We start from the raw sequence: 17030 nt of genomic DNA, 5'->3' as shown, positions 1-17030 counted from the left end.
GTCTGTGAAAAGATCAGTATACATGTACATTTTATTTTGTAATTATGACAATATGGCACAGCATTAGTATTCATAGATTCCAGTATCTTATTTTATGAAGATGGTTTGAGAAAAATTTCTTTACCACAGAAATTCTACTTCTTCTGGCAAAACTTTTCAACATTGAATCTATGATGGACCCATAGATAGATCTATGATGGACACATGGTAGAATCTATGATGGACCCAGAGAAAGATCTATGATGGGCACATGGTAGAATCTATGTTGGACCCATAGATAGATCTATGATTGGCACATGGTAGAATCTATGATGGACCCATAGATAGATCTATGATGGGCACATGGTAGAATCTATGATGGACCCATAGATAGATCTATGATGGGCACATGGTAGAATCTATGATGGACCCATAGAAAGATCTATGATGGGCACATGGTAGAATCTATGATGGACCCATAGATAGATCTATGATGGGCACACGGTAGAATCTATGATGGACCGTCACCCATAGATAGATCTATGATGGGCACATGGTAGAATCTCTGATGGACCCATAGATAGATTTTCAGATTCGATGGACATGATGGATATATGAATTTTGTTTACACTTTACATACAGTGTATACATACGTAACCATTACACTCACTACATTGTGCGAGTGATAAAATATACATGTCCAATTACAAAATGATATAAAACCGACCACCACAGATAGAAAAATTTTGAAAAGACGTCTTGAGCATGCATTTAACCCTGTCTCCACCAGGGGGAGAACCAGGCGTTTCAGCTTATTTTCCATCAGTGTATTTTTGATATTTTCTCAAACTCCTTGGTCAATTTCAAAGACGTCAAGTTAGTGAATTTAAGTTTGGGAGTTAGGAAGGAAAATTCATAAATTGTCTGACAAGAAATGAGCTCACAGAAGATTTTACAATTTTATAATAGATTTCATTGCGTATAAAAACACTCAATGTGTGCAATTACTGATTACAAATACAAAAGTTAGCGATACATCAATGGCATATTAAGAGCTGTGTTATCATCTCATGGCGGTTATTCAAATAAGAGACAAGACCACTGATGAATATTCATAGGTTGGAGGGTCGAGGCCTATCTATTAGACGAGTGCATGTTTTTAACTCTCAAGTACATATTTGGAGAGGTATTGAATTGAAAAAATATTTGCTGTGGCAAGTCTACAGATATAAAGAAATTATTTGATGAAAAAATTAATTTCGAATTTTGCTAATTGGGTAATAGGGGGCGTGTTTTGAGTTTTTTCTGCCAGTTGGCTGAAAACAGTGGAAATATCAAAGTCTGTCTAATTTGTCGATTATAAAAAAATTTCCGTGGTCAATCACCAATTTCCATCGCACCAGTTACTCGCAAGACTAACCCGTATATCATATCCGAATTTCAGTTTCACTACTTGACGCATTCTTTGATGCGTCGCGGTCAAACATTGACAATTTAACTGCTAAAAGGCTTAAAAAATCAATTGTGGTCTTGTCTCATAAACAAACTAACTATGGGCCAAGATAACCTCTGGAAAACATTCATGGCCGGGGAAATTGAGGGTTCGCTCTCAATATGAGTTACTGGGATGCTTCTCTGAAATGGTTGATTTTTTTCCGATTTTAAAATGTTAAGGTTCTACGGAAAGCTAGGACCCCTTTCTATTTCTGCTTTTTAATCAAGGCCTTTTTAGCAGGAGAAAAAACGGAAATTGTCCGTATATCAAAAATGCCTTATCCCTGCTGTAACTAATGGGTAAATAAGAACTACTAGTAGTGAGTTGTCTTTCTTCACATTCAGGCTCACTTAAAGAGATCCAGTCGTGGCTCAAGTCTTTATTTAGACTAGCTGAACGTGGTAAAAATAATTAAATAGCATTCCGCGAAGATGACGTCACTGCAGCTGCTGCCCTCTATTTCCCCATCGCTGAATTACAGGCAATGTCGGACAAACATGCGGTTTCGTAATGGATTCAGGCTTTCTAACTAGGGCAGTTAGATTAAATCTGGCACATGTCCGAGTGTTGGAAATACTACATAATTGTTCTGAATATTTCTCTCTCTGACTCTATGGTATCATTCATGCTAAAAACAATGCAGGGTCAAAGATAATTCACTTTGAAATAAGTTCAAATGCGTAGAAATAAGTGTCGATGTCCGACTGTCACGTGACTAAAACGTCATCAATATCTTATGCAAATGACCGTGCGAGCTATAAATAGTAACTTCGCGGAATGCTATTGGTGATTACTTCTCATGCTGTTCATTGGCTACATAATCAACTACCTGAGAGGAACTCGAAACTGCTAACATTTATCAATGGAAGTTTATTCTCACCTTAGGTTTTAACCGGGTCGTTCAAAACTCCCCATTTTTATAATCATTTCGCTATAGGTTTCATTTAACATGCAGCTACAAAATGCTTTTTGCTGAAATTTCAGCATTCATTAAAAGATATGATGACATCATACAGCAGGCAGTATTGGGCCACAAGCACATTCCGATACATGATCACAGGGTGTATCAAAAAACCCAAACATGACATCCAGCATCGTAAAACTCACAACATCTTGGACGGGTTTATGAAGAAATTTGTAAACACATGTGATCCAACGATTTCAAACTGCAACAACATGATATAACAGACTTACTAAGACAACTGGATAATAGTCACCAGAAATCAAAGAATTAATGGAATGTTCTGTAAAAAAATTATATCACCAAGACCACTGGGAACAAAACAGTCAACAAAATTGATTTTCCCATGCTAACTTATCTAAGCCATTTCGGAATACTTTGCCACAGAAAATAATTCTGAAATTGCCTTTGATATTCAACTTAATCCATACCATTTGTGATTGTGATAATAAACCTACACCTGATAAAATTGTACGTGGTATATAATTAAAATCCCTGGTCTTCCAAAGAGAAATAAATCACAACCGGCAGCTACACGTATAAAGGCATTCGACAGTATCATGATGCCACTAAAAAAGCTTAACTTCGCATCGTTATCTTTGACGTGGTGTATGGTCCAGATGTCTTTGATGTGGCACACATAGGAGTATCAATCTACGTGTCCTTGATATGCTACACAAGTGTCTTTGCTTTGGTTTGTCTTTACTTGCGGTAATAACCGCCCATACTCGCCCTTCAACGTACAGGCCAACAAGCTAATGTCTTCATCCTTCATTGATAACCATAGAAACATATTTATAACCTTAACAATAAACCATTGTGACATGTACTAATGTACTTTGAATGTAGCATGAAATGAGATATGTATGTAATTAAGAGATCGCAAAGACCAAGGAGCCTGTATCTCACTCCAGGCCTCTCAATTACATGATTCCTACACCGTATAACGGTGTAGGCCATACAGGATGTCCCCAAATTAGGTCTTCTTTTTTTTTCTTTTTTTTTTTAATAATATGACCCCCCAGAAGCGTTTTTTGACCCCTAACATAACCAAATCTCATCCAAATGGCCTAATTTTATAGTTTTACCCTAAAAATTATGATTTTTCAGGTGTATGTGGTGATATCAGTCACTAACTTTGATTTATGACGTCGATGTTCAGGCAAATTGGCGCGATGAAATGTCCCCAAATTAAGCTAAAAAGCAAAAAAACATGTCCCCAAAATAGGCTAAAAAATACAGGATGTAGAGGTCTCCACGTAATTGAAAGGCCTGATTTGTCTATGTTCCTGGTACAAGTGTGAGATGGGAGAGACCCCTATTGGCCATTTGATGTAACTCAATCTTGTCTATAGAGCTGCTGCCTATTGACTCCTTTAAACAATACCACATAACACGCTAAGGTCAATGCAACTTGTTTTAAGCTGTGTTTCTGCTTGTTTAGTTGACCCTCTTTAATCATATCAATGACATTTTAGTGCAGCAGTCCTTGTCTTGAATGTTACTTTAACTTGTACTGTATAATGATTGTATTCTGAAATATGACAAAACTTTCATTCCTACATCCGGCCAACAAGCTACCTTGGTCCTTGATTAATAACCATACAACATTAACAATGATATGTTCTCGTTACATCAGGTACAATGTATGTATAAAGACTATATATGAATACATGTAGCATGAAATGAGATATGTATGTAATTACCTGAGGAGCTTAGAATACAACTGCACCTCACTTTAAAGCGAACTGAAACCGCCAAGCCAGTTCGTATGACCTCGTTTTCATTCCCCGCGTATCGGGTGATCAGAGCGAGGCATGAATGAAACATGGCGCCTAGCTGTCAATCATTCAGTGACGTCACTACTATGGAATTTACTACGAAAATTCATGAATGAAAGATCGCATGACTCACGTGATTCTCACATGATTCTCAATAATAACAAATTGAACTGCGCATGCTCGGGCACTGGGGGCGGAGCTACAAATCTGAACTCGACTTTCTCGGGCGGTGAAAGTCGAAAAGTTGAATAAATCGCTCGGCGGTTCCAGTTCGCTTTAAAGGCCTACGCTCTTCCTTAAAAATTTTGAATTTGTAATTGAATTTGAAAATGTCCAATTGCAGAAATACGTACAAAATATAAATTCGAACATTGCCGTTGTGTAGACTGATATACAAATACTATGAATACCAAGTTTAAACAAACTTGTATGCATAATATTACCTCCACCACGGCATTGTGTATTAACTGCATTTCTATTTTCCGGGACCACAAGTAATGACGAACGGCATACCTCTTTCAGACCATTCTTGGATAATGCTTTCATAACTTCAATTCATCAACGATATTACACTGGAACCTATACCATCACATGACAAATACTCAAAAAAATATCAGTTGATTCTGGAGTATGAAGTCAATGGCTTAGATGAAACTTATTTTTTTACAACAGCAAATGGACTTTTACAGCATTCGAAATTAAAAACAGTTCTAAATTATATTCCTGAACGTACTCAATGACATTGTACGGCAAATAAAAGTGTTAAAATCATTCATTCGATCTGCCCACACATGTCCTTGACACTCAACGCAAAATGGAACTTAAATTTACAAAACGCCCTCCCCTTATTAAGTCAATCTATTCAGCAGCCGCCTAGATAGCTTATATAACTAATGAAGTCTGGGATTCATACCTAAATAATAAAAATCTTTAAAGCTCATATAAAGGTCTTTCAACCCCTTTCGAGAGTATCCAGACAGATTGAACCCTACTCAGTCATCAGAATTGGTCGACTGCAAATCAGGAAATATTTTCAGCAAGAGTGCACGATTTGTAAATTTGCATTTGGAAATTACCGTGACAGAGTTCTCAAAATGTAAAACCACACCAATCTTCAAAACTTTTTTTCTCGCTGTGTTTAATTTTCGCGATTTTTGTCGGTCATGAAAATATAAAATCAAAAAACACGTATGGGAATTTCCTCTCTGACACTATTCCCAAACAGATTGTGGTTGCCCCCAAGGCCTAAGGGGCATACAGGGTTAAAACAACCGCAGCAAGGACCGATCCAGCATCCAGAAAAAGAGGGGGCATGCTCTGCTTTTTTTTCAAAGTTCTTGTGTATTCCAAATGTGTATGGTACGCCCCCTTTTGGATCCACGTCCGATAGGGAAAAATCTTAACGTCCAACAAACACAAATGTGAACAAAAGAGCCAAAGTGATAGCAGCCATGGAAACCTTCAATGATGCGGCACCCAGAACTGTACCATCCCGAATAATCCTGCCATCCCTACATTCCTTCAAATTCCATTCCAATCCGGCCTTACAGCAAGCCACGTTCTTCTCATACTCGGATATCTTCTCTTTGACGTTGTTTATACACGCCTGGATGTTGTCGTAATATGCGCGACGGAATATGGCATGGGTTCGCTCGTATTCAAAATTCACAACCTAAAACAGAATATGAGAGAGGTAAAATCTTAAAGGGACAATTTGGGTGGGATGTTGGTTTTTCATACAAACATGGCTTCCAACAGGACCGCGACTTCTCCAAACAGAATAATTGAAAAACCATTGAACTGGAATGAGGAATGCACCAGAATGGGGTGTAATCCTAGGCTCTGAAATTCACATACCATGTCAAAAACTGCCTCCCAACACTGTCCAAAATCATAATTAGAACTCGGCATTAGTGTGATACTACCAGTGGCGGTGCATGGTGTCAAACAGGGTCATTATCCTCCAAGCCAGGTAACTACAACACCAAAGTTGTCCCTTTAAAGTAAACTAATCCAGGCATTCTGGTTGTGACACTGCCCTGATGAGACCGATTTGGGACAAATGAAATCTACATCTATCTGGAAACCAAGGAAGCTCTCTCTGCTTGATACATGTAAGGTAAAGTGGTACAATTATGACCCCAGTAAACCTATAGTCTGTCGTGTTGAAAGAGCTGGCAGTACAAATCAATGCACACCGAGTCTATAATTGTACCTCTTAACCTTACACGTAGCAATGGATGACGTAATGGGTGTTTTCATCACATCTATGATTCACATAGGATGTACATAACTGAATGTTTTGTTTGGTGTTTTGAATAGGAAGTGACTTTCTGACCGCACAACCAGCCCAAGTGTAGATCCAATTTCAGCAGGGCTTAGTGTGTGCGTGTTTTAGAAATGATACAAACGGCCTACTATGGGAGGACGTGTCAACCTCACACTCACCGCACAACTCCGTCCAGTCGCTGTCCCAAGATTAGCAACCTCTCCGTCATTGTGTCTCTCAGCCTCGAGGCACGCTTTCTGGTTCTTAAGATAATCCTTGAAGCCGAGACCTAGTCTGGCGATCCGTCTCCTGAACTCGTCCATCTTGGCATCGTTGATGTTGACAGACTCACCCTCGGTGAAGTTACCATTGTAGAAACACTCATTGCAGAGACCACAAAAGACGCCTGTTACAAGATAGAGCGAGAGGTTAGTGTGGCTGTCATTAGGCAGGTTATGCTTTTTGAGACATGTGCTTGGGTTGCCTGTGATTCTAAGGGTGGACGTAGGTATCACCATTTTGGCTAGACCTCAAAATCCTAATGCAATTAAAACTTCTTCAAACGTAGTGAATTCTCATTTCAAGGGCTGAAGTCTGTTCTTTGTTTTCAAGAGAACAGCCTCCAGGGTTTTAAATGAGCATCCAATTTATTTGGAAAGAGTTTTCATTGCTCTAGGATTTGGAGGTCTCGCCAAAATAGCGGTACCTGTGTTCAACCCTTAAATAAATGTAAAATCTTATACAGAATGTATACAACATTCTCGGAGCACAGTATATTTATGCCCCGGTCTAGTCGAAACAACAGCTTCTCAATTACGAATCGGGTGTGTTAGGCAAAGACACTTGCTTGAGCCACTACTACAGCACTGCAGCTTAGGCAAGGCCAAGTGTCATGAATAAAAGATGTAATCTTGATACCACAACAGACTAGCAAAGGAAAGCCAGCTCATGCCATGTGTGGTCGCATGCCAGGAGTTGTTTGTAGGCTATAGGCCAACGCCTTATCGATGAATCAGAGCCTAAACAAATCAAATGCGCACACTCAGAACACATCAGAAGGCCTAGGCCAGACGCGCAGCAACTTACGGACAATGCCTAGAGACATGGCGCTCCTTTGTTCAACCCAAGGTGAAATACATGACTGCTGGTCCGCGCGAAAACAAACTTCATCAAAATCGTCAATAGGCCTATGGCTATGCCATGATGATGGCAGACTGTGGACCCTGGTGAGGGTGTATGACCAACTCGGCCTATTACCAACTCGGCCTACCAACTCGGCCTGGGTTATAAATCATTAGTTTATTGGCATAAGCTTTTCTTATATTTTTTTGTTTTTTGTTCGCATATATAGGCCTACTATGTATTCATTCCTGTTGGAAATTAGAAGAAAATCCATTGGGATTTGAAGGAGAAATCCATGAAATAACGGCGGCGAGTGTGGAAAAGTCGCGGTAGCACTCCAAATGCACATTCATGACTGTGATTTGTGAATTTCTCCTCCAAATCTTGATGAATTCTCTTCAAATTTCTACCAGGAATGAATAAATAGTAGGCCTATATATATAGCAACAAAAAAAAACAATACAAGGAAAACTTATGCCAATAAACCAATGATTAATAACCCAGGCCGAGTTGGTAATAGGCCGAGTTGCCCCGTAATCCTGGTGAGTGGTGCAAGGCCCGTTGTCTGGATTATTTTCTTCTACTTTTTTTATATAAAAATGATAAACACTGAGCTACATGCTGTTGTGTTACATAGGCCCCCGGCAACCTGTAAATTGATGACTTTAGATATATGCTTTAAAACCAGTTACCTGGTGGCCGCTGTTTGGTATGACTCTTTCGGCCTATGGCCTTTTTAAACATTCTGGGCCAAATTCATAAAGGGTGTTTAGCTTAAAACAGCGTTTAACTACTAAATAAACAGATTCTGGCCCTTCATGTGAATCTTCACAGAATATGAATAGGCCCTGAAACTGATTAGAGAGAAGTTGTACATGTCTAACCCTTAAACGCCCTTGATGATTTGGGCCTCTAGGCTCTGTGTTCTCGGATTTGAATCTTTTCGTCATTTGTAGGAAGTTACAAAACATTTTTACACTATAACCTACCACAAAAGATGCTACAAATCACAAATATGAACAGTAGTTGCTTCATTTTCTCCTAGATAGATTATTATTGACGAAATCGGTAAAAAAACAACAAGAAACAAAGACCCAACTCCAAAAAAGTTGCGAAACTCAAACCGGCAAAAATAGATTTCATGACTCGGGTGAGTGACCCGTTTCCCGAGATTTCTTAGTTGGCCGTAGCCGTCGATTTGCACTTTGTAAATCTAGTATGCATCAACTATTTGATCACATGTATGTCATGTGTGTCTTTTTGCGGGAATTTTGACGTTTATGCTCTTTCTTCAACTTCTTATTTCATAGTCTGCTGATCAGCTGCAAGTGCTATGGCGTACAAGAATAACCTTGAGGTATAGTAAGGATATATACATTTGATTTGTAATTGAATTGGCTTTCCAAAACTATTTGAAACCAAGGCGCGGAAAGAAGACCCATGAGTGGTGCTATATCCTCTTTAATATGTAAAGAGCAAGCTCTAGTGAACTCACACAACTGTTTGACATGGGGGAGCCCCCCCAAACCCCCGTCCTTCTGACATATTTAGCCAGTACATTGGGGGATGAGTCCCCCAAACCCCCTCCCCCGTTCTCTGAAAGTGACAGGTTTTAGTCAGTACATTGGGGGGAAGGCCCCCCCCCAACCCCCCCCCCCATTGGACTCTAAAAATAGAATTCCTTGGAGACGCTGAACAATAAGGCCCAATAAAGAAATAGTCCCCGCCCCGGTAGCTGTATCTGCTGACAGAAGCAGCTCTTTGTGGTGAAATAATAATTGAATGCATGTCATGACACCCAGGAGCTTTTTCTCATTTCTGAAACAGTTGCATGGTTGGAATGAATTCAAAATCAGTCCGTCAAATCTCTATGCAATGAAAATTGAAATGTCACAACTGTCTCCACCGACGTTGTCCTGTATGTCCTAGCAGACGATTTTTAAATAAATGATGTGATTGATATACTTGTAGATTGGAATGAATTATTTCTTCAATGATATGAAAGTTTAAAACCCTCTGACATGTCTGAGTACAAAAATGCAGAGGCAAGACACACCATGCATGTCATGACACCCAGGAGCTTTTTCTCATTTCTGAAACAGTTGCATGGTTGGAATGAATTTCCAAATCAGTCCGTCAAATCTCTATCCAAATGGAACTTTAAGACCACTCTATATTTGTGCAGTAGTGTTAAAACTGACTTTTTTGAATTAAATCGAGAAGAAGGGGACGTTTTCTTTGTCTTAGAATTATTCAGGACGAAATGTATAACATTTGGGGGTTTTCGTGATTGTCCGGCCCAATTGGCAATATTGCCATTTGGGATGGTGAACAGAGCTAGGAGCAAATGCGACGCTTATGATTTATTTAAAGAAATAAAATGCCCGATTTGACATCCTGCAGAATCAGGGAAATCGGGCGTTTCCAGTGATATACGACACAAATGGATTGTCCTCATGCATTCACTTTGGAAACTTTAGATAGCGCAAGCATCGATCGATGGCGCTAGCCTTCTCCAGGCATAGGCCCCTGAATGCTAATTAGCGGGATTATCGGGCTAAACAATGGGATTAGCTGGGAAATAATATATAGGGAGTTAAAAAACTTGAACTTGAATTAAAAATGTTTTGCCATGTGTGAATACTACTGGTTATAAATTTCAACAATCATGTTACGTCACGTAGACTCGTTTGAAAATACCACAAAAGCCAAGTTTCCGCGAAGTTATGTCACTTGTTGTCCGACTCCTAATCACCCGACCGTGATCTCAGTATTTGACCAATCAGCTTTAAATCGTGAGCATTTTCGTGTATGGGTCAATGAATTTGATTGAAAATCACAATTTGAATAGATGAGTGGTTTGGTAACCTCTCTGACGTAACCTACTCAATGCGAGCCGTTGAATTTGGCTGTGCTCCTGGTATGACACACCGGTTTTGGGAACACAAGCGTTCAGTTGTGTTGACGCCAAGTCGAAGCACTGGTTCAATATTGGTGAGTTCAGCCTGATTTCTCCACAACTTTTTCTCCCCAAATTTTGCGACTATTGTCTGATACAATGTACAATCTTATCTTATCTTTTCATTTTCATTTCTTGCAGACGCCAGACACGTTTTCCTGTCTCGCACACCCAATGCTGCCCAACCGGTTTATCACAAGATACGACGTGAACACCACGTGGTGAGTTATTTTTCTCTATCGAAACTTCCTTTATCGCACATATATGTGTTCTTTTGAAACTTCTCATCTCTGCAGCAGTGGCGGATCCAGAAATTTGGGAAAGAAGCGGGGGTGGGGGGGGCGCTGCCCCACCAATGAACTCATGATAGAGCCGAAGGTGCAATCCTGAAAATGAGGGGGAGGGTTCTTGAGCAGTGGTGCCCTAAAATATCAAAGAGGGATGACTCGTGCGGGACGCCCCTAAATCCGCCACTGCTGTTCTGAATAATTCCACACTCGGCTCAGCTGACCTTTGAAAGGAGGACACTACTGTTAGCCCATACCCTATCTATGGTACTATATCGTTCTGGCAGCAAGAAAATGAGACGATCGGTCATGTCTGCCATGTTTTATGACGTCACACGCCACGTACTTGGTGTCAATGTGTCACGTGCTCATAACACATTCTATCTCTGAACCAATCAGCAATTGATACTGTGACATGTGATATGTATGATGAGGACCTTGACCGGATCAGAAAGATAAGGCATACAATCGAAGTAGTTCAGAGACATTTACATGAAGACATGACAGAAATTACCAATCGTCTCATTTCACCTCTGTGCTGCCAACTTCAGAGCTTTGATAAACCCTGCCAGTTGTCCCCAGGCCTGTGTTATGAAATGACCATGGTTTAGTGATATGCCTACCCCCTCTTGTATTCAGTGGTATTAAATGGACAACTGTGGCATGAGATATGGCGGTTTTTCCTACAAAAATGGCTTCCAGTAGAACCGTGACTTCTCAGTCCAAACAGGAAAATTGAAATACATCATTGAACTGCAATAAACAGTGCACAAAAACTGGGTGTAACCTTAGGCCTGCCTGAATTTCACGGGTCATGTCCAAAACTGCCTCGCACACTGGCGAAAATCGTTATTTGAGATAAGTGGCGGCGCATGGTGACAAGCAGAGGTATTATCCTCCTGGCCAGGTAAATCCCACGCCCAGGTTGTCCCTTTAAAGCTGACATGCATGCATAAAAACCCTAACGGCAAAATTAGAAAAGACGGAAAGGATGAAGTGGCGAGGGTTCCGAGTTCGAACCCGCTCGAGGAATATTTTTTCTTTTTTTCTTTCTCTGTGACCTGTCTCGTCAATGAACTTGTGTTTGTGCAGTCAAGTGAGACCTGTCGCTGATCGTCTATCATGTTTCAGGTGCAGTTTGTCGTTTGTTGGTCGGGCGTTTGTGTTTTCTAACTTGGTCGTTTGGGGTTTTTATGCATGCATGTCACCTTTAAGTATGTTTTGGCGTGGTCACGAAGATGATAAATGTGAATAATGACACCAATGCATTGGCCCTGCGGTCACGTGGTGGCTTTCAATGATATCCTTGTGCCGTCGTAGGAGGCTGCTGAAAGTCGCAGCAAAGCAGCAGCCAACAAAAGACTTGGGCTACTTAAAATTTCTTTCGGGAGCAGTAATAATCTGGTCACCATTGAGTTTTACCTATAGCTCTTATAAAGATGGTGTGGGAAGATAAATTTCGGCCATTTTGTTACCATTTTAATATCCAACTGTATGCGCCTGCTTAATCGCCCGCCCGCTAATTTTTTCCTGAATCTTTCGGGCAGTACAGTGTACATTTGTACACAGGTTCTCAGCCAATCAGAATCCGATAAATCTGTCTCGTCATCGAGGCGTCATCATGAAACTTAGAAGTAAGCTTGTATTGTTTTGTGCTTGTTAATCAAATTTGAGGCATACAGTATAAAAATATACTGGAGGAAGACCATACACACGAGGCAGTATCGAAAGACAAGTCTCATTGCAGAGAAACATATTCCTACTGGAGGAAGACCATTCACATACATACATACATACATACATATATTACTGCAAATAGGCTTTTTAGCCTGTAGCAGGTTTTTTCTTCTTAACTTTTTCTGCTGATTGCGGGAGTGCGGTGGGGCGGAAGCGAGGGTTTAGGATTGGTTTTGGGACAAGTCTCATTGTATATTCATGCTCAATATGATATCTGATTCTGAAGGACTATCCCTTGGATCTTGGAGATGGGCTATTGTTATTGTCCTTTCTGTAGGTATCTTGCAGGCAGCAGAAATAACTCAAATATCTAAAATCTAAATAACAAGGGAAAAAGGCGTTATAAAAATAAAATCTAAAGAGTAAAAAAGAAAAAGAAAAATGTTGTCCACAACCGGATTCGAACTCGCGACCTTTGGATCGAACATCGTATTCTGCCATTTTTGACGAGCGCTCTACCAACTGCTCTAAAGTTTTTAAGACTTCTGACGTCATGTATTTGTCGAAATGTGATTGGCTGAAAGTCCCTGTACAAATGTACACTTTTGTGCCCAAAAGGTTCAGGAAAAAAAATTCGCTACCCCTTTTCAGATAGACAGTTAGCCCATCTATCACTTCGATCTATCTACCGAGCTGTCATGGCCAATACTTTTTCTTTCAGAAGCCCCGACGTCCTTTGAAGTTTCAATAAATGGTTGGGTTTGGTCAAGGGACTGGTATTGGATCTGATATATTATCATTGTTGTCACACCTTTTCGCTAAATATGAGGTCTTGAAAATGCTTGGTATTGCTCCTTGTGAGGTGTTACCCAACGTTAATGACGCCTGTCTGTATAAGTGGTACATACTTGACACCTATGGCGAAGGATGAGCCAGTTATTTTCGAGTTTGTACTTTGGGTGCATCTCGTTCCTCGGGTTGCATTGCGCCCGCGACCCCATAGGAGTTCCTGGTCTTGTCTCTTCGCCCCCAACCCCGATAAACTCTATGTGCCGTGAACGAATGCTCATCAGGTCGACAGTTATTTGACGACGTAAATCCATCCATATTAACTGGCGCTGCGGCTGCGCTCAATAGACTTCGTTGGGGAGTCTGAGCCTGATAGGGTGTACCAGTCCAGCCGGTTATGTACGGTTGGTATGCTCTATGATATGGATCTCCATCCACCTGTCAGCTAGGGGCAGACCCCAGTGTCTCAACCCTGGGTCTCAGAGGCGGTAACTTCTAGTCAGGCAGCGCGCTATGTCTGGTTAGGCGACATGGGTTACCAGGAGCATCCACAGCCAAAATGGTTTGCACATGGAGGTCATCGCGACCGACTTGTGAGGGGGAAGAAGTGATGTCCATGGCGGTTTCAAATTGATCTGACGACCCCCGCGTCTTCTGGACACGGAGGGGTTCATGTGGCCAAATCCTGTCAGCTAAATCCTATCGTTAGCATCGTTCGCGGTACATGGAAACCAAGGGCATGGAACCCTTTTGTCTTGGTTTAATTTCTCTGAGGATTTCAATGATGATATATATATTTAGATCCACAGGTATAGTCGGTACATGTGGCGACTCGCCACATGAACATTTTAAAAGTTTTTTTTCGAGCATTGTAAAAAGTTATGATCAGAATAAATTTCCCCTTTGGACGTGTGTTTTTTACCAGAATGACAATCAAACAGTTTGTCACTGGAGAGTTTCCCCATCCCCCACCCCAGCCCTAGAATAATATACAGACTAAATAGTATCTTTGGACTGTACTGGTAATATAGGTCAGTCACGAAAAATAAAATATATATTGGACTGTACTGGTAATATAGGTCAGTCACGAAAAATGAAATATGTATTGGACTGTACTGGTAATATAGGTCAGTCACGAAGAATAGAATGATATTGGACTGTACTGGTAATAGAGGTCAGTCAAAAAAAAGAAATATATATTGGACTGTACTGGTAATATAGGTCAGTCACGAAAAATAGAATGATATTGGACTGTACTGGTAATAGAGGTCAGTCAAAAAAAAGAAATATATATTGGACTGTACTGGTAATATAGGTCAGTCACGAAAATATCTGAAAGTCTGTGCCCCATTGTTGACGAATATAATATCGTGAGGACTTTATCAATAGTCACGGTCCCTGGCCCCTCCCACATAAAAATCATTAGCAAGGTCACTGCAGGCAATAGCTTCAGCATTGTTGATGTATAAACATGTCTTAAACATTATAAACGGCCCTATTTGTGGGGTTACATTGGGTTCTTGCTGGGGTAATGATGTCCATGTCCCATTCTGCGTTTTGTGGACTTGTAAATCAGTCCAGCAGTGACATTGCGTTTTGTGGACATGTAAGTCTGTCCCGCAGTACCATGTTTCACCCCAGCAATTACCAATAAGACCTGCACGTGACCTTAAAGTAAATAGCTATGCAAGTGTGGTCGAGACAAAACGCGATGTATGCATTGGAAGAAGGAAATCTGCGAAGAGGAGCTGGAACTGTCGGTCCAGCTCTCGTTTATGAAACAATGGGCGATTTGAAAGACGTCTCCTGAACAGATCGCCCATTGTTAACTGAAGCAGCATTCGAATTGTCTCCAATTTTTTCAGGTGGATTGCTCCATCTCCTGTGATTTCGCTGTCCCGTCCCAAGAATCGAGCTAACGCGATCGAGGCCACTTCTGAGAGATAAATATTTAGGATGCCAGATTTGTGGAACACAATTGAGGTAAATGAGATAAGCATGGCTACAGTTGATGAAATGAGGCTTTAGGTCCGTCATCATGTGACTGATGTTGGGACAAACCCGAGGCAGGTTTACCACCATTGCCTCACAAATCAATTTAATTTATTCATCTTATTAGTGCCATGATTTAAAAAAAAACGTCATGAAAAATGATCAAATACTTCAATTTCTTAAATTGTATATTTCAATGTTTCTTTGTATATAAATCTTCCCTTTCTATTCCAGACCAGTAGTCAAGAGCCATGATCATGGAACAGCATTTCCCAACGGAATTGACCCTTTTTCTTGTTGTAATTCATGCTGTTGGCTCAGAATGGGTTGACACTCGCCTGTTTTCGACCCTGAAAATTAAACAGCAAACATTGTTACTCTCTGTTAAAAGTGAACCTTGCAAAATGTGTGCTTATTCCTGAAATCAATAGCACTTCATGTATGTACTCGCTGATCCAGAATATTGCTATTTCTTGTTCCGTTTTCAATGTGGCAATCCATTTAACGGATATCTGAACTACATGTATTTCACAGCACAAGAAGTGCAACATTACAACAATGGAGCTATTTCTTGATCACAGCAAAAATGTGTTTCTACATTGTTTTACTCAAATGATGCATCGATGAGCCTTATTGACATAATTGTTTTCAAGAGGAATTGGTTGTAGCTTTTCTTTATTTTTTCTTAAGGCAGGCCTAATTTAACAGAAGGCCTATATTTTAGGTAGGATATTATTTATACTATAGGCCCATATCAGTTTTGAGAGCAATTTCCTCTTGAAGACAATAAACGTCAATCGAGTCTCTGCACCATTTTGATTGGGCGGTTTTGGGCTAAAATACAGTACAAGAGAATGCTCCATTGGTGTTAACAGAATATGTCATTGTTTTGGTCAGCAATCAGTTCTTGCCACCTTGAAAGCGGTCACGGTTACTTATGACTTGCATATTGTTCAATTGTTATTATGCTATGATCATTTGCCCCCCCCCCCCCCATCCTTATCGACACTCACAGTGCACCACCCTCCATCCCGCACTGACCCAACATCTGATCCCTTGACACGCTTGCTCAAGCGGCTCAAGCGGCGTCAGCAGTATCAACGTTGTGTTATTGTATTCCAAGTTTTGCATTATTCATATGTATGTACTTGCCAAATAAATGTTGTCATATCATAACCTTCGTCTCTTGTCCTTCGGTCAATAAGTGTGCTGATCACTCCTTTTTTCTGATTCCGCATGCCGGCCACTAATTCTAAGTTTTGTAGTACATGTAGCCTATATATTATATACTTGCCCAATAAAAGTTGCCATATCATCAGGCTTTGTCTCTTGTCCTTCGGTCTCTCAGCGTGGGGGACACTCTCGAAAAGTTAGATTTATGCACTTACCAAACGACACCAAATGCACCTTCCTCATCAAAATACCTCACGCCTGCGGACAGGGACGAAATAGCTCAGTCTGTACCGTAACTTAATTTGCATCCCGTTTCAATCCAGAATAACATATCATCAGCCTTTGTCTCTTGTCCTTCGGTCTCCCAGCGTGGGGGACACTCTCGAAAAGTGAGATTATTAAAAATAACTGGCGCTCAATGTGTGTTTTAATAACTGTCGCTCAATGTGTGTATCTATGTGTCCCTGGAGTTCGAAGGATGTGACATTACAGAGCGTCCGATTTAGTCTCGTAGAGAGACGCGAAGTGAAGGGCAGTGAAGCGGAC

At 40.6% G+C, this 17030-nt stretch overlaps 1 protein-coding gene and 1 long non-coding RNA gene across 2 annotated transcripts; one reads left to right on the top strand and one right to left on the bottom strand.

Annotated features, from left to right (window-relative positions):
- Positions 1 to 608: 608 nt before the first annotated feature.
- On the bottom strand, positions 609 to 8761 carry LOC135500247 (uncharacterized). Its single transcript, XM_064791574.1, has 3 exons — positions 8597 to 8761; positions 6665 to 6891; positions 609 to 5888 (listed from the first exon to the last, which is right to left on the bottom strand). Exons 1-3 carry the CDS (start codon positions 8640 to 8642, stop codon positions 5616 to 5618), a joined length of 546 nt encoding a protein of 181 aa, XP_064647644.1. The 5' UTR covers positions 8643 to 8761; the 3' UTR covers positions 609 to 5615.
- Positions 8762 to 10751: 1990 nt separating this feature from the next.
- LOC135500524 (uncharacterized) lies at positions 10752 to 16247 on the top strand. The gene is made up of 3 exons (XR_010449462.1): positions 10752 to 10787; positions 13252 to 15302; positions 15546 to 16247. It is a non-coding gene; the product is annotated as an uncharacterized LOC135500524 (long non-coding RNA).
- The last annotated feature ends 783 nt before the right edge of the window (positions 16248 to 17030 follow it).

The sequence above is a fragment of the Lineus longissimus genome, chromosome 16 (assembly GCF_910592395.1).
Source record: "Lineus longissimus chromosome 16, tnLinLong1.2, whole genome shotgun sequence".
Classification (NCBI taxonomy): domain Eukaryota; kingdom Metazoa; phylum Nemertea; class Pilidiophora; order Heteronemertea; family Lineidae; genus Lineus; species Lineus longissimus.
Note: the sequence above shows the minus strand (reverse complement) of the source record. Positions and strands in the feature narration are given on the sequence as shown.